General features: G+C 36.3%; 5 protein-coding genes and 3 pseudogenes across 8 annotated transcripts, besides 2 other annotated features; 5 read left to right on the top strand and 3 right to left on the bottom strand.

The window, feature by feature from the left end:
* Positions 1-2,839: part of a mobile genetic element that runs on past the window's edge.
* TVAGG3_0179040 lies at positions 154-1,100 on the bottom strand (annotated as a pseudogene). Its single transcript has one exon. A coding segment is annotated over exon 1 (947 nt).
* A 354-nt stretch (positions 2,840-3,193) lies between the features above and the next one.
* TVAGG3_0179020 (kinase-related family) lies at positions 3,194-5,116 on the bottom strand (the record flags this gene model as incomplete). The annotated part of the gene is made up of 1 exon (XM_001301229.1): positions 3,194-5,116. A coding segment is annotated over one exon (1,923 nt), but the record flags the coding sequence as incomplete, so codon positions are not given.
* A 706-nt stretch (positions 5,117-5,822) lies between these two features.
* Positions 5,823-8,981, top strand: TVAGG3_0179010 (biological adhesion protein; the record flags this gene model as incomplete). Its single annotated transcript, XM_001301230.1, has 1 exon — positions 5,823-8,936. One exon carries the CDS (start codon positions 5,823-5,825, stop codon positions 8,934-8,936), a length of 3,114 nt encoding a protein of 1,037 aa, XP_001301231.1.
* Positions 8,982-10,425: 1,444 nt separating this feature from the next.
* Positions 10,426-11,858, top strand: TVAGG3_0179000 (phage tail repeat-like family; the record flags this gene model as incomplete). Its single annotated transcript, XM_051225555.1, has 1 exon — positions 11,040-11,858. One exon carries the CDS (start codon positions 11,040-11,042, stop codon positions 11,856-11,858), a length of 819 nt encoding a protein of 272 aa, XP_051110541.1.
* Positions 11,859-11,997: 139 nt separating this feature from the next.
* Positions 11,998-12,359, top strand: TVAGG3_0178990 (annotated as a pseudogene). Its single transcript has one exon. A coding segment is annotated over exon 1 (362 nt).
* A 652-nt stretch (positions 12,360-13,011) lies between these two features.
* On the bottom strand, positions 13,012-13,471 carry TVAGG3_0178980 (uncharacterized protein; the record flags this gene model as incomplete). The annotated part of the gene is made up of 1 exon (XM_051225554.1): positions 13,012-13,471. A coding segment is annotated over one exon (460 nt), but the record flags the coding sequence as incomplete, so codon positions are not given.
* Positions 13,472-13,741: 270 nt separating this feature from the next.
* Positions 13,742-17,496: a mobile genetic element.
* On the top strand, positions 16,157-16,312 carry TVAGG3_0178970 (uncharacterized protein; the record flags this gene model as incomplete). The annotated part of the gene is made up of 1 exon (XM_051225553.1): positions 16,157-16,312. One exon carries the CDS (start codon positions 16,157-16,159, stop codon positions 16,310-16,312), a length of 156 nt encoding a protein of 51 aa, XP_051110539.1.
* TVAGG3_0178960 lies at positions 16,332-16,911 on the top strand (annotated as a pseudogene). The gene has a single exon. A coding segment is annotated over exon 1 (580 nt).

The following is a 17,496-nucleotide window of genomic DNA, read 5'->3' as shown; positions in this document are numbered from 1 at the left end:
TTGGTATAACCGAGATGGTGAAAGTTCTTGAAGCAGACAAAAATATAACAACAAAACTGACCGATATTTCTAAAGGTAAGTTTATAATACAATATTATATCAAAACTGGCGTACTGTCAATATTTGACGGAGAGAAGTCAGTTCAAGAACAACTTACTGACCTGCTGCCAAAATCTGCTCGATGGAAGCTGTCGTTATACCAATCTGAGGAGCCCCAGCAGGTTTCATCGAACGAATTTTCAAAAGAGCATCTTCCGTGAAAAGTGCTATTGGTTTTGTAAACTTCTTTGCTTTCAATTCATTTGGACGTCTCTGTCACCAGTATATTGTATTTGAACTGTACCAACAGTTGAAATACCACCCATAAAGTCTTCTGAGTCAGCAAATGGAATGCCAAGCCAAAAGTTTGAACGGTCTCCATTTGTATATTGAGTTTTTTGACCTCCTGCATGAGTCCATACTTTCACATATGGCATAATAGAACTTTGCATTTCAGGGTTAATGGTTGTTGTGAAGTTGTTGTTAAAGTTCATAGCATCTAATGTCAAGTTGTATGACCTCATATCCTCAACTGTAGAATATTCTTCTCTTGGATAATATTTGCCATCTATGTTTATATGATATTTAATACCGGGGTTGTAGAAACAAGAATAGTCATTTATAGTTCGTCTGAACAGTACAAACATAGTATCTGCATGTTTCATTGCAGTTGTTAAGGCAATATCTGTTCTTGCACCTGGGTCAGCACTTTGGTTTCCAACTTCACCTGCAAAGTCTTTGACAGATATTTGGTGTATAGGGAACATAAGTGGAACTGCAATATATTTGGCAGCTAAAGCATTTGAAATATCTGGGTCCAACATATAGACTGCAAGTCTGCTTTCTATTCTCTTGCATTCAAACTTTTCGCATGTGAACTTAACTGGGTCCCAAGCAGTTCCAGCAGCATTGAAGTAGTAGTTTACTTCAGTGTTGAGGTTTGAGAAACCAAAGTCTAAGTCAACTTTGTCTTTGCAAAATTCGGCGAATGACGTTTGATTTGCTCCCTTTACGTCTGTAAGAGTGAATGGGTCTTGTGTTGGTGCAATGACTAAGTTATTTTTGCTTGGAGTAAGTTCGATAGAAATTTTTCCTGCCCAGTTTGGCAAGTATCTTAAAAACCTGAAGATGAGGAAAGATGACAAAGGAACTCTAAGTTTCAGTTTTACTTTGGTTACTGCTGCTGCAGTTTGTCCAGAAAGGTCAACATAAACTCCTGGAACGTTAGGGTCAAGTCTTCTTATTTTTTCAATAGTTGCATACTGGTCTGTTTGTTCTCTAGCTTGTGGTTGTACTGAGTTTCTTAAAGCGAACCATTCATAGTTTGCCCATGTTACTGTTTGAACTAAGTCAGAGTTAGAATATATCTTATATCCCATGAAAACTTCTGGAGCATATTGGTATCCGACATAGAAAATTCCATTGCAACCTTTCTTGTCAGACAACTTGGCAGAAGGTTTTATTTCAATGTCTTGTTCCACGTATAAGAAAGAGTTGTCAATAGAAATTATATGAAACCTGTCGCAAGCAATATCTACTGTTGTTGAAGAACCTTCTCCAAACTCACCTACGTTTCCATAAGAAACAGCAGTTGTATATTCGTAAGTTCCAGGAACTATTTCTGACCTTCTAATGGCATTGTCGCATTCGTTATACCATTCGGAAACATTTCCATTCATAGCATCCAAAACTGTTGGCGTTATATTCTGAGCGGCGTACATTTCATATGGGTAAAAATATAGAATAGTTGGATTTATATGTCATAATAGAACCCACTCCGACCAAGCTTTACTTTCTTCCTGACTGAGTTTTTAACTCTTCTTTTTCCTTCATTGCCACTACTTTCACTAGATGAAGTTACTTCTTCACTACTTTCACTTTGTTCTACTCTTCTCTTCTTCTTTGGTGTCGCTTTTGGTAACTTGCCCTCTGCTTCAAGTTGTTGCATCTTTGCCTCATGTTCACCTAGTATGTTGTAAATTTCCCATGTCCTTTTTGCCTTTGGGCTCTGGTCGCCCATCTCAGGTAACCTATATCCTAGAAAGATTTTGTCATAGTTTGTATTTGAGTCTTCGCGTATTGTTTGCATGACTCTTTCCTGAGTTTCCGGTTCAAGCTCTTCAAACAGTGCCTGTCCATATGGAATAAGCTCGTTTCCAAATATATGTTTTTGTAGCCATTCTGGTTTTCTTTCCATGTTACCAACAATATCCTTTGTGAATGGGAAAGCTTTTACCCAATCTTTCAGTCTTGCGTCGTTTATTTCTGTAGTTGGTTTTATTTTGTCAAGGAACATGTTTTTCAATACTAACATTTCATTTGGTACTGTCCATTTGAGTTTTCTTAAATATTCATCCCTTCTCAGTTCATTGTCTGCAAAGTAAGTTTTTATGACATTTTGTAAACTTTCGTTTGCAAGGTCATGTACAATAGGTTCTCTTCCTTCTCCCTCCCTAACTTTCTTTCTAAACTCTTCACCAAATATACCATCTCTATGGTTCTGTGTAGTTCTTTGAGATAAATGTTCTAGAACTTCAGGTGTTATATTTCCATCAGCCATGTTCATTTCATACTGGTCCAAAATATCTGCATGTTTCATATCTTTCAATGGCATTAAAGCCGCGCTTAAAATACCAGCTATATCTGGTTCACCATTGACTTCCATTGCGTCTACAACTTCTTGGAATTGTGGTTGTAAGTTTATGAACCACCTATCCGGATTAGCTTTATGACCCCATCTCATTGTAGTTCCATCGTCTGCAGAAACAAAAGTAGGTTTGTTTCCATCTTGGTTAGGTTCTGAATGAACTTTAAACAATGTTTCATTTCTATATGTTTTCTTGAAATTTAACCTTTTATTTTCACCGAGTTCATCCGAAGATTGAACGTTAAATGCTCGTAAGTAAAAAGGGTTGTTGTATTTGTGTACATTTTCTTTCAGTACTTCCATTCTATGCTGAATATTTTCATCTGGTGTTGGAGTCTTTTGTATGTCAGCAAACATTTTTCGATATTCTTCTACTATGTCAGCCGAATTTTTTTTAGACTCTTGGAAAGATTCCATATTCTCCGCATACTCTTGTTGAGGGTCAAGATTTTTCGGCTGTTCCAAATCTTCATCTAGTTCTGTGAAGTTAGTTTCCAAAGGAGAGACTTGTTCGTTTCCTTCAGGCTCTTCTAGCTGTTGTTGCTGAACTATTTCTTCCATGTCTGGTTGTATCTGAACTTCTTCCTGTGGAGTTTCTTGTACCTCATCTGCTGGCATTTCATATATTCCGAGACCGTTTTCAACAAATTCCCTATTTAAGTCATCCGCATTCATAAGCCTTTGTTCTTTCGTTCCGTCTCTATTTTTTACGCGTTTCATGCAGATAGTTGAATCATTATTTAGCTCTGACACCAAATATCTCGGAGTAAATTCGTTCATGTCATTTGGATGATATGATATTAAATCATATCCCTTAGCGAGCTTGTATTTTCCAGGTTTGAAATTATATCCGATTTGGTGCTGAGCCATAAAGCTAAATAGGTTCGGGTCAGCATTTCCATCCTTGAACTTTCTAATAGCTTCTTTATATCTGTCACTAAAGTCAATAGTATCTGGGTAACCATAGTCTTCTTTAAGCATTTTTAAGAATTCTTGGTTTCCTTGTTCTCTACTTCTTTTATGTCCTTGCTCTGGTTGTGGAGGTGGTTGTTGTGCAGGGTTTTGAACTGTTGGTTGTTGTGCTGGTTTTGGTTGTTGTTGTGGTGCTGGATTTTGAACTGTTGGTTGTTGTGTTGGTTGTTGTTTTGGTGCATGCCTGTGTCTGTGTCCATGTGACGATGTAAATGTTTTAGGTAGTCCTGGTGCAGGTGCTTCTCTTGGAGGGTTTGGTGGTATATAAATTCCAACAGCTGGTATATAAGTTCCACCAGCTGGCACATATGTTCCATCTGCAGCGTAATGTCCTACCTGACTTTTCGTTCTTAAGAAAGCATTTACTAGGTCTGTTTTGGTCTGTTGTAACTCTTTTTCTTGACTTTTCACAACAGTTGCTCTAACGGCGTCATAGGCACTTTGAACTGCCTGTCTCGTTGCTGCATCTGTTATTTTCGTCATATTTTGTGCTACTTCTTTTAACTCTTTGTCGAAACCTTCAGACTTCAGTTTCTTTCCAGATGAGAAATCGTTCACTTGTTTCACCTTACTATGAAGAGCTTCGAAGGCGTTCTTAAAGTCAGCATTTGTTAAAGCTTCATTTGAACTGTCTTCATCCGCTTGTATTTTTGTCCTTATTGACCCTATAAGCTGGGCTGCTTTGGCGTTGGCTTGGGCATCTACCCAGTCATTGTTAGCTTTTATATATTCTGCGCTTTTCATTGCCTTTTGCATGGCTGCGTCGTTATTTTTACTTTCTTGTGCTAAGTTTTCATACTGTACGGTTTGGTTTTGCAACTGTAAAAGTTTTTCTGCCTTTACATTTGCTTCAACTTCCTTTTTATACTCATCGCTATCCATATATGTCTTCAGGGCTTTTTGTTTTATCTCTTCATCTTTCAGTACTTTATATTGAGTAGTATGGTTTTTCAAATTTATGACATCTTGTTCCATTTTTGCTACTTCTGCTGCTTTTTCTGACACTTTTTTCGCATATTGCTCTGTACTTAGTTCTTTCAGTTGTTCTTCTTTCTTCTTTTTCTCTACGTTTAACTCATTGAGTTTCTTTGTGTGTCTGTCATATTCTAGTTTCTTTTCGTTTTCACCTATTTGCTTCTGTATGTCTATGTTTGACTTTTTGACATCTGCTATTTGATTTTTGAGTGAACTCAAATTCATTTGACTTTGAGGGTTATAGGCTGTTCCGTCTGCAGCTCCACCAAAGCCTGCCATTTTCGCTAAAAGTGCCGCTCTTAAACCTCCACTCTGTGCACCAACAACTCGGTTTAAAAGCATAGGATTGCTTGACATTTGTTGCAACATAGTGGGGTCATTCATCATTTGTTGTTGCAACTGTTGTTGTGGTGTCAGTTTTACTATTGGATGTTTCAATGCTCTCTTCCTCTTACGTATATTCTTACGTAGCTTACGTGGCATTTTAAGTGAAGTTAAAAAGCGGCTTTTGACAGATGTTTATATGACACTTTCTCCGGTTTATAGGACCTCTCTCATATTCTATATTGTCAAGACTTCCTGGACTGTTGTCAAAATGTCATGTTGTCTCATTTTTTCAGAGAAGTTCGTTTAACCGAGGGACCGAGGGACCGAGGGACCTGGTGACGTAGCGACGATAGACCCTTACTTGTCCGGACATAGTTCTACTATTTTGAGTCCTCTACCAAAAAGTCAACAGCAACGACTTTCAAAAATTTTTAGGGCTAGAAGGCACGAAGTGCCTGGGAAGCCCCCAGCACCCAAAAAAAACCTCATTTTATATAAACTGCATGTTATACTAAACATCTTCAGGGGGCTAGAGGGGCGCAGCCCTGGAAGCCCCAATACCTTTTTTTTTTTTTTTTTATATACCCATTATTTTGAATTGATAGAAAAATAAGATATAAATTCGATTTGATGTTTCATATCATATTAAAATTTGCGGGATTTATAGTATTTTCCTTCAAAATCAGAATTACTCTATTTTGTCAAAATCAAACAAAATAATTAAGTTATCAATCCAATATAAGAAAGAAAATACGCTCTTTACTACAATAATAACACAGATTTATCAGAATTTCTTATGGCGGGATATTTTCTCTAAAAAGGTGGAGACCGTTTAGTTAAAAAAAAATTCAGAAATAAAAAAATGTTCGACTCAGGCTCTGACTGTGACTTGAATACATCGGTCAATGCGAGCAACATGGATTCTGCAACCGATGCCCAACTCCTTGCTGAGACTTGCGGCGAACAGCTCCAAGAAGAAATTGCTTCTTTAACAAAACAGAATAATATTCTCCGAGCCCAGTTCGAGCAAGCTGTCGCTTTAACAGAAAAGATGGAAGATGTTCATAAAGAGAACGAACAGCTGAAGCAGCAGATCAGAGAGCTTAATAATCAAAAACAAGATTTAGTCCGTCGCCTCGAGATCTCCACATTAGCACAAAACGAGGCAGCAAAGAAGATTACTGAGGAAAGACAATCGATGAATGCTCAAAGAGAGTCTGATGTTGCGATCATACAAAAAGAAATGGAAAAGACAAAGAAATCGTTCCAAGCCCAAAATGATTCTCTTTATGATCAACTCCAAGCATCACAGTCCGCTAATGAGCAGCTCCAAATTGCTCAAAAGACTCTCCAAGGCCGAATCGAAAAAATGCTCGAGAACGCTTCTCACTACCTGAACAAAGATTTCCAATCTTTTGATGACCTTGCTAGTTTCTTTGAGAAACAAGCCTCTCAAGGTTTCATTGTCCAGGAACCACAAGAAACAGCAAAGAACATGCCGTTATTATTCGGACAGCCTTCTGACGATCGCTCCCAAGAATATGAAAGAAAGATTAAATCCATCAAGCAGCAGCTTAAGGCTGAAATCGCTACGAACAAGGAATTAGTACATAAATTAGACCTCGCTTCCAAGAACTCTGACCGCGTTGAGGCTCAGCACAAGAACGAAATCAACAATTTGAATACAAAGACAGCACAACTTAATGAGGAACATGCTCAGATTGTTCGCGATCTTAAGCGCAAGATTTCTCAACTTGAAACAAAGCTTGCTGCAGCCCAAACAAAGCCAGCACCAAAGAAGGAAGCTATAAAGCCAATCGTTGCTGCTCAAACCCAACCAGTTCAGGCTCCAGCTCCAGTTATTGCTCCAAGAATCATTGTTCAGCCACAACAGCAGCAACAACAGCCAGTTGAGCAAGCAAGACCATCAATCAAGCCAGCTGACCAGGAAATCATCAACGATCAATACATCGCCAGAATCAACGAACTCAACAAGCAACTTGATGAAGTCAACGGCAAGCTTAAGGCCTCTACTGAACAGAACAAGATTTCGGAGACACGTATCGGAGAACTTACAGTTGCCTTAGATAAGGCCGAGCGCGAGCATGCAGCACTCAAGACTGTTCACCAGGAAACAATCAATGAGGTTGAATCCATTCGCCGTGCTCTTCATGCAAAGGAAGAAGCTCGTGACAAGAAGGCCGAATTACAGCGCCGCCGTGACCAACAGAAGGCCAAAGCAACTATCATGAATCTTGAGAAGAACGCAGAAACACTTAAAGGCCAGATTTTCGAGCAGCAACTCGAATCTGAAAAGCAAAATCATCTCAACAACGAACTCAAGGCTAAAATCGCTGTTCTTGAATCAGAAAACAACGAATTACGCTCTAACTCTTCGAAATTACAAGCTGAGATCACAGATCTTACTCAAAAGGCAGCAATGAAGAAGGAATTGACAGAAGAAGATGTTCTCCCATCCACTTCATTCTCTACATCAAAATTTGAACCATCAATCGTTCAACAAATTGACAAGGTCGCTATGAATGGTTCTCTTTCTGCTGCTTCCAAATTACAGCACATCTACCACATTATCTCCAAGGCTTATAACCAGAAGCTTCAGGAGTTAACACGCGAATTAGATGAATCTGCTTCAGGAGCCGAAAAAATCGAAACAATTTTCAGCGATTTCATTGTCAATCTTTCCATTGCATTAACAGACAATGCTATTACTCTTGAGGACTTCATCAACAACAAACTCTCCCAGAATCTCGTTCAAGTCGCATCCGGCATCAGATCTCACGCTGCCGACGAACACAGACACGCTGAATATCTCCAGGCTATTGTCGATACATTTACACAGACGTTCGGTTCCGGCGCCGATGTTACAGCCCAAATTAACGCTGTCCGTGGCGAAATCGAGCAAAAGCAGAACGAAATCGAAGCCAGAAAGAAGAAGTCCAAGGCCCTCAAGACACAGTTAAGCGATGCTCTTACAAAGCTCCAAAACATCAAATCCGAGCGCGATGAAACCGAAAATCAGCTCAAAGATGAAGTGGCCAGATTAACCACACAAAACGACCAACTTACAGAAACCAACAGGAAGATGAAAGCCGAGCTCAAAGACGTCAAAGACAGACTTATTGAGAAAGAAGATCTCCTTGAGCAAGCCCAGCACAACATCGAAGAAAGAGAAGCCAACATTGAAGAAGAGAGAGAAGCATATGAACAATCAATCCAACAACAGCACGAAGAACTCGAGACAAAGCTTGCAAACGACCTCCAACAGCAACAAGAGACAAACGCAGCTCTCGAACAACAGCTTGCCAAGTTCAAACAAGCTGTCGCAATCCAGAATCAAACAATTTCGGAGCGCGAAAACAAGATTGCTCAGCTCCAGAAGGATTCAGATATCTTCGAGAAGTCAATAACAGCACGCGCTGAACTCGAGAAGAAGCAGATTGTTGAGAGCTACGAGAAGGCAATTGCAGAAATCACTGCACAATGCAATGCCCACAGAAGTGATGTTGAAAGACTTTCAGGAGAACTCGCAAAATCAGAGAAGAAAGTCAGAGACGCAAAGCAAATTGTTCTCAAGACAAAGAGAGATAACGCAAAGGCTGAAAAGGAACTCAAGTCAATGGAAGAACAGTTCAACCGTGAAAAGAAACTCCATGAATCAGCTCTCAAGAACGCTCAAATCACTGCTGAAGCAAACTTCACTCAGAAGATTAATGAAGTCAAATCTAAAGCAGAAGACGAGAGACGTAAGTTATTCGCTGTTGCCGCTACAGAGTTCAACATGTTCTTCAACGCAACAGAGCAGATCGATGAGAGATCCTATAAGAACATCATCCAGAAGGCAAAGAGCGAATTAGAAAGATTATCAAAGTCTGATTCCGCAATCAGAAGAATGGTTGGCGCTGGTTCTAAGCAGAGTACAGATGACGCTGTTGCTCAACTAATGATGGAACACTAAGTCTTATTAAGTTAAGATTTAGTTCTTATTTATTATTGTATTCAAAAAATGTATATGTTTTTTTTCTTATTCTTTTCTTTTTTTAATTCACTATTATTTATTTTAAAAAAATCAAAATTTTATTCAAACCCTTTTTTTGAAGATGAAAATCAATCAATTTAAAATTTATATCTTTATAATTATTTTTTTTGACACCATAAGATTACATATATAGCATATCATCCAGAAATTATTTATATCTGTGTAATCGGCATACAATAGCATAGTTGCTTCTCTCTTCAAATATCAACTCTAGTTTCAATCTCATATACCTTAAGGGTGCACCCGTATGTACGTTTATTTGAGAGGAGGAGGATTACCCTCTCAATTTTGAGGGATTCGTTAGTTTATTTTCTCGATGAATATGCAATAAAATTTGTATTTCCTTCAATATACTTCAATAATATACACAAAAAACTTTTTTCAAATTCTCAGTAGGGTTGTTAAAAACATCAAAAATTAGCGTTTTGAAGACACCATGGTGTCTTATAATTTTCCCTTCCTTATTGGCGTGTAGAAATAAATGCGCCAATAGATTGAAGAAGAAGAATTGTTTTTCTCTTAATGAACTTTAATCCTTTTGATATAAGAATATTAAAAACATTAATATAATTTCGATTTCGGAAATTAAATTTCCAAATTTTTTGTCGATTTCGGAAATAACAGGATCCCGCATCCAACACGCAACAACAAAACACAAAACACACTTTTTGGTTCTTTCATCGTTTTAATCGTAATTTATGTAATACATGATTTGGATAAATTTTACAAAAATAGAACCTATATTATATTCTTTTCAAAGATTCTTGCAAATCATCAAAAATAATTGTATTTTAAAAAACGATCAAATTATCCTTTCATTATTTTAAACTTAAATTAGTTTTTATGATTGACTAAAGCAATCATATTTATTCATCATTAAATAAACGAAAAAATAATATTTGAGAGTTATTTCAAAAAAAAACACATTGAATTTATTAATTTGTCTCAATTTCAGTATTATAAATTTTATAATTTCAATATTTTGAAATACACTTTTTAATATTTCAATATTTATGATATTTCAATGTATTAAGTGGTCTCAAATTGAGCTTCTCAAATATAAGTTGGCCTATTCAAATAATAAAATTAAATAATATTTAAAATAATAAAAATAAAAGTGATTGAGGTCATAGCAAAACGGCTGTTTCAGTCATTAATTCTTAAAAAATAAAAAGGGTAAAAACTAAATAAAATGGGTAAAATTCAATAGTGTCTGTGCTATCGTTCAATTTGAAGGTGTCTTTTGAAACCGCAAGACACATTGAATTTTTGAAATAGTGTATTATGGTTTGACAGACACCAATGAAAAAAATAAAATGATATTTATTTTAAATATATAAGATCCTTATATAAAAATATAAATATTTTATCGTTTTATTTTCTTGTTTTAGAAATGTTTTTTATTGAAAATCAATAAAACTAACTCCAAAATAAAATTTTTGATTTAAAGACACTATGATGACACCAGGCAAATCTTCCAAGACACCTATCGTCGGGAATCTAACAACCCTAATTCTCAGGAATTAAGGGATTTTTGAATTTTAAGAATTTTTTCGAATTTTTCGAAAAAAAAAATATTTGCAGAACAGCCTTAACGGCTAAGATTTAGGAACAATGTTAAGTATCAAAAAGAAAGGAGGTCTGATATAGACAACATATATCGTTGAAGGTTGAAAAAATCTCTAATATTTGAGCCCAAAATTTCAAATTTTAATTTTTTGAAAAAAGAGGTCACCCGTATGTACGTTTATTTGAGAGGAGGAGGATTATATTTTTGAAAGGGTGAAACATTATGAATATGTTAATTATATAATAATATGTATTATTATAAAAAAGAAAAAATAAAGCACGTTAAAATTTTTCTTTCTTGATTTTTTACAAAATCTACTTAGAATTATGCAAAATATGACTAAATAAAAAAAAAAAAAAAAAGGTAGTGGGGCCTCCAGGCACTTCGTGCCCTCTAGCCCCAGTCACTTTTCTGTCACTTTTCAGGAAAAAAACATTTTTATTAAATATAAAATGAATTTTACAAAACCACCGTTACCCTTCTTTGGAAATAAGAGTAGATGTAAAGATATTCTATTGAGAGAACTTAAGAAACTACCGAATGGTCTAACATTTGTAGATTTGTTCGGTGGAAGTTTCTATATATCTCATTTGTGCCATACTGTATTTCCTGACTCAAAGATTATATGCAATGACTTCGACAACTATACGAACCGTCTCAAACATATACCAGACACAAACAAAATATTGAGTGAGTTGAAAGAAAAGATACCTATAGGCAAGATGGAACGTATACCATTAGATAAGAAAAATACTGTCAGAGAGGTTTTGAAAAAAGCAGAGTATATTGACTGGGATAGTATATCTTCTAGACTATTATATAGTGGTGCTATAAGAGTTCATGACATTGAAACACTTATGTCAAAAGTTTTATATCTTAACTATACAAAGGTTTTCAAAGAGAACATAGAAAAATATACTGAGGGTATAGAGTTTGTGAGATGTCATTGGACAGAGTTGTATGAAAAATATAAAAACAAGGAAAATGTTTTCTTTATAGTGGACCCGCCGTTCTATAACACATGGGATTTTCAATACCAAGTAGACTGGACTTTGAGAGACTCTTTAGAAACTTTAGACGTTTTACATAACCATCCATGCTTTTACTTTACATCCGATAAAAGTGGTTTGGAAACCGTTATGAGATGGTTAGAGGACATACATGACTATGATTTTAGATACGATAAGATAGAATATGAGAGAGGTCCTATAAACTGGAGAAAGTGTCACAACAAAGAAATTTTATTGGTAAGTAAATGTGGTTTGAAATAGGACTACTTGTTTTAGGTTTTTTCCATTGTGTCATTTACTTATTTGACGTGGCAGAAAGATATAGAGAATATGAAGATGAACCAATACCAGCAAATGTTCAGCATATGTACTCGTAAGAGATATTTTTATCTAATATTAAATGGACGCACAGAACTTAGCGAATGCACAGCAACCTGGACAACCAAACCCAGAGAATATTCCAAATGAAGTTAGAATACAAACTGCAATGGCAAACTATGGTCAAGTGCCAACAGATGTACAAATGCAAACTGCCATGTCAAATGACGCTGCGTTAGGTTTGCCACCATGGTATGCAAATATGAGATGGAAAGAGTTTTATACAAACCCTGAAGTGGATATAAACAACTCTATGCAGATGACGCGAACACAGGAGTTGACCCGGAATATGTTTTCTACCAGAGGAGAAATAGAATGTATGAGCTCCAGTTAAAGAATGCTATGGAACTCAACAGGAAACGTAAGAGACTAGGTGGACATTAGATTTTTACATATAGTAAAATGGGTTTCTTTGGAAGAATAGGAAACTTCTTTCGAAATGTTGGAAGAGGTATATGGAATGGAATAAAATCTGTCGGAAGAGGAATTTGGAACGGAGTCAAAAATATTGGTAAAAGAGTAGGTCAGTTCGTTGGTATTATACCTAAAGACCCTGAACCAGAAGAACAAGCTCCTGTTATACAACAGCCTGAACCTGCACCACAGTCTAGTTGGCAACCAAATCCAACACCTCAACCGTATTAAAATTATATTTTTACCGTTCGATAGTAGTTGTATATGAAACTAAGTTCTAAGTAAAACGCATGGTATAATGGAACTATTCTCTTTCTTCCATCTGTTGTAAACCATACTTGAAAGTCTGAAATACTTCCACTCGGTGGTTCATATAGCTTTGTAGGTTTTTCGTAAAAGTCATTTGCCAAGCATAAAAAAGAGTTTTGTGCACCAGAAAATGAAGCATGAACGATAATAGCATCTGAGTCGAAAACATTTTCATATGTTCCATTAGGGTTTTCGACTTCATAAAAGTTCGGGTGTACTGGATATTCTGCAGGCTGATTTAACATCCTCAAAAATCTATACCATGCCAAGTTGTTATATTTTGTAGAAATATAAACGTTGTCTCCAAGGTCTTCTATTCTATTGATTTTAACAGTTGCATTTTTCCTGTCATAAACAATATCGAGATGGTATTCTCCTTCGTCAATGTTATACTGGTTTGCATATTCGATATAGATATCGTTTATTTTTTCTTGAAAAGCTTGAAGAGTTGTTTCTAAGTTTACAAGCAAATTCACTTGTAAAAGTTTTCCCTGTTCAAATTTCTCATACGTACGTTTTTCTTTGTTATAGTATCGAACTTCAAAACCGACCGTAAATGGGAAACCATGTATGGCTTCTGAAATGAACTTCATTCTACGAAAGCCAATAGCTTTTGTGACGGATGGGTCTCTTAGCCATCTTAGTGGGTAGTCAAAACGATAGCCTTCATGCTTTACGGTCTCTGTCTCAAACTTTTGACCGACATTCGTAAAAAGTTCATCTAATGGTTTAGTTGTAGCAACTCTTGAATTTTCTTTTTCTATTGGAAGCATTTTTTATCTAGAATAAAAATGTCGAAAGAAACAGCGTCTATGAGAGAAATACAACACAACCGACAACTCATTTTGCAAGCTCTAAATAAGAACACAACAAACTTTTCAAACTATTCTAAGATATCTGAGTCATTGAAAGAAGGAAACTTAAAACTGACATTAAACCCATTGACAGACGAGTTTCTATTTCAAGACAGTAAGAACCATACTGTTTGTATAAATCCAACAAAAGGAACTTTAAACGAGAAACCTATAGATGAACTTCTTTTGAAAGCAGATATTGACAACAAAGCTGACAAAGAGTATGTTGACGATGAGTTAGCATATCTGGCTAGTGGGTTAGTGAAGAAGGCAGATAAGGAATATGTGGATGAAAAAGACAATGAAATTATAGAAAGGGTTGAATGGTACCATGAACGGACATCGAAGATTTTAAAAGGTAAAGCCAATACAGGGTGGGTTTCAGGATGTTTAGACCTTAAAGCGGATAAGAACCATACACATACCATTGCAAATATTACAAACTTACAAGAAAACTTAAACAGTAAAAGTGACGTTGGACATACACATACCATTGCAAATATTACAAACTTACAAGAAACCTTAAACAGGAAAAGTGACGTTGGACATACACATACCTTCTTCTCAACTGTTGGTATAGAAAGTATTTTAGGAACGATTGAAGAAACTGGTGGGGGTGGATTATATTTTAAACCTCCTAACTTTCCAGAAGGTTTAACATCGGATAAAGACATTAGATGTAGAAATGTCTATGTCATGGAGGATGAAAAAAAAGTTAAATTCACTGCTCAAGATTTATATGATAAAAAAGCTGACAAAACAGAGCTTCAAACGTTAAAGACAGAAATACTTCAAACAGTATATCCTATAGGTTCTATTTACACGTCAATGAACTCTACCAACCAGAAGTAGTACTTGGTTTTGGAACTTGGACTCAAATAGTCGACAGGTTTTTGTATTGTGCAAACTCTTCAAAGGAAACAGGTGGAAGTAAAACGATTTCAGGTGAAAACTTACCTGCACAGTCACTACATAGATTTAAGTACATCTGAAGCAGGTTGGCATAAGCATAGATTTTGGGATTGGTCAGCAATGAAAAAGGTAAAGGATATGATGTTAAAGACGACGTTCAGTTTGCTATAAATTGTTCTGGGGTAACACAGGGAGAAGGAAACCATACACATCGCGTTTCAGGGTATACGCAAACAACGGGACAAAGTAAAGACTACATGCCACCTTACATGACAGTTTACGCATGGTATAGAAATGCTTAGTCGTCATTTTCAACTTCTTTAGCATATTCGTCAGGAGTTGTCTTATATTTGTTAGGAACTGTCTTTGAAAGTATACCACCTTGAACCTTAACAAGTTTGAAACGAGGTCTGACAATAGTAGTTTTATCTTCTGCTTGCAGTCTGTACATTTTGCCATGTTTGCCTAAAACTTCATAATATTCTCTTGTATACTTTCTTCTATTTTTACGAACACGAATGTGAGTACCTGTCGAGTTCCCATTGTTGTCATAGTCAATAGTATTTTCATATGGGTCGCGTTTAGGTATTTCTATTTTTACTTTGTCACCTTTCTGAAGTTTGAAGCCTGGCATTCTTTCTTGTTTGTCTCTTTTGACTAAACTATTAAATATATAGTCTTTCTCTAAGTCGGGGTTGTTTTTCATTTCTTCGGGGGAGTGGTTTCCCAAACCTTTTTGTTTACGGCTATTGTAAATATTTAAAACTTGTCTCATCTTTGCCATGGAGAAGTGTCTATACTTGTCGTCATATGACATTTCATTTGCTTCACCACCTTGTGGTTGGTTTAAGTCTCTTAAGATTTTTATACAACTGTCAATGACACCAAGAGCAGAATGGTTTTGGTCGACAATGAAATATTGGTTTACATTTTTTGAACGCAGATAGTTTTTAATATCGTCTGATTTGAAAGAACTTTCACAGTCAGATGTCAGTTTTGTTGGATGGTATTTGTCAACGAATATTGTCAAAGCAGTTTTCACATCTAAAATATTTTTGGACCATAATGGTATGGCTTCACAGTATCTTGTGTTTTGACCGACAAATATTAGCCAGTATGGTGGTCCATCTTCTCTATACCTCGGAATGTTTTCCAAGATATCCATAAACCAAGCATTTGGTGTTGAACTAAAGATTTTTACCATGAGTGCTTTCTTTGTGCTTTAGAAACATACGGGTCCTTGTTTGAATTCGTCATTTTTAACCCATAAGAAATGGGTTTATTTGGCGCATTAGCAGGAGTCGCATCTAGATTTTTGCCCGCAGTGGGAACACTAGCCAGAGGTGCATTTGGAATTGGAAGGAAGATTTTGAGTACATTAGGTATACTGAAAGAGAAAGCACAACCTATTATACAAACGTACAGAAAGGTTGGGAGGTAGCACGAGATGCAGCAAATCTTATTCCAAATCCTGAAACAAGAGGAAAAGTTCAAGGATGGATGGACAATGTAGGAAGACAAGCAGGAAACTACTATAACAAAGCAAATGACTACTATAACCAAGCAGGCACTACATGGACCAAGGTGAAAGATTCTTTAACAGAGGATATAACCATGCACAACAGTGGGTAAACAACAACCAACCTCAACCGCCTCAAACGTGGGGAATGTAAAATTTTTTACTGAGATGAAATGAACAATACAGCATTGAGACAAATGGGCTCAAGATGGCTTTGTCGGCTTCCAGCAGTTACACAACCACGTGTTTGTCAAGTTCTTCCTATACCTCAGGAAGTTTTAGACCGACTTAAAAAACCTCAACAACCAGTTGAAAACAAACCAAACTAAAATTTTTTACTGAGATGAAATGACCGAAGAAGTTGAAACGGTAGATTTGACACCACAAACAAAAAGTTCAGAACCATTGTCAAAACCTGTCAAAGAACTTACAGATGAAGAGAAAAATTCAATAATAGAAAGTGTGAGGTCTGGAAATACAAACCCTAACTACAAAGTCACTTTTCATAAAAATGGAACGGCAAGTATCTCAAAAAAGAAACAGACTCTCACAAATAAAATATTGAAGTCTGAAGGAGCTTTCGAGACAACAGATGGAAAAGTTTACTTCACTGACCAACAGTTCATTATAGAACATCTCATTGACTTAGAGTCGAAATATTCTAAACTTTACAACAAACACAAAAAGTTGAAAGGAAAACAGAAACAAATGGCATATGATATTTATGAAGATGTTGACGACACAACTGAACCAGCAAGTGAGGTAAAGTCAGATGAACCGAAAAGTGACGAAAAACCAATAGAAGAAGGGAAGCCAAAAACTGAAGAAAAACCAAAACCAAAGTTTAGTTTAAACTAAACCAAGTCAACCTTCATTAGCTGGTATGGGTTGGCGTCAAAGACTTATGGCCGGTGGTTATGTAAAGTAAAGAAAAAACATTTTTTTATTTTTATAAAAATGCCCCCGTATAGAATGGATAGAAATCTGCTAGAATAAAAGCAGAGTTAGAAAGATATGGTTGGAGAGTTTCAAAGAAGTTTAAATATAGGAAGGGAAGACCCATAAAAGTCTATGACAAACTGTCTGGTCTCCTATGAAATGGACTTAGAAACAGCACGGCAAATTATCCAAACAGACTTGAGAGGTTAGAAGAAGACGTCTTATGGACATGCCTTTCAATGTTATGAACCTCAAGTTGAAGGACACGACGGCTTTGCCAGTTCTACTGGAAACATGACGAACAATTGCATCCTTTGAGAAGGAAAAAAGGAAAAGGTGAAGACGCACATGCTCCCATGGAAAGAACAAGATATGCATATGAAAGTATCGTGAAGTTAGAAGTAAAATTACATCTGGTCGAACCTTTACAGTAAACTTTGACGAAGGAAAGAACAAAGAAGGCTTCATGGGAGTACTTGCTGCCATACAAGACGGAAATAAGAAAGGATACAATCTCAGACTAACCGTAACAGATTTAGATGGTCATATATACTATGCACATGGCAATGTCACA

This window comes from Trichomonas vaginalis, chromosome IV, assembly GCF_026262505.1.
Source record: "Trichomonas vaginalis G3 chromosome IV, whole genome shotgun sequence".
Taxonomy (NCBI): Eukaryota; Parabasalia; order Trichomonadida; family Trichomonadidae; genus Trichomonas; species Trichomonas vaginalis.
This window is presented reverse-complemented; position numbering and strand designations above follow the sequence as displayed.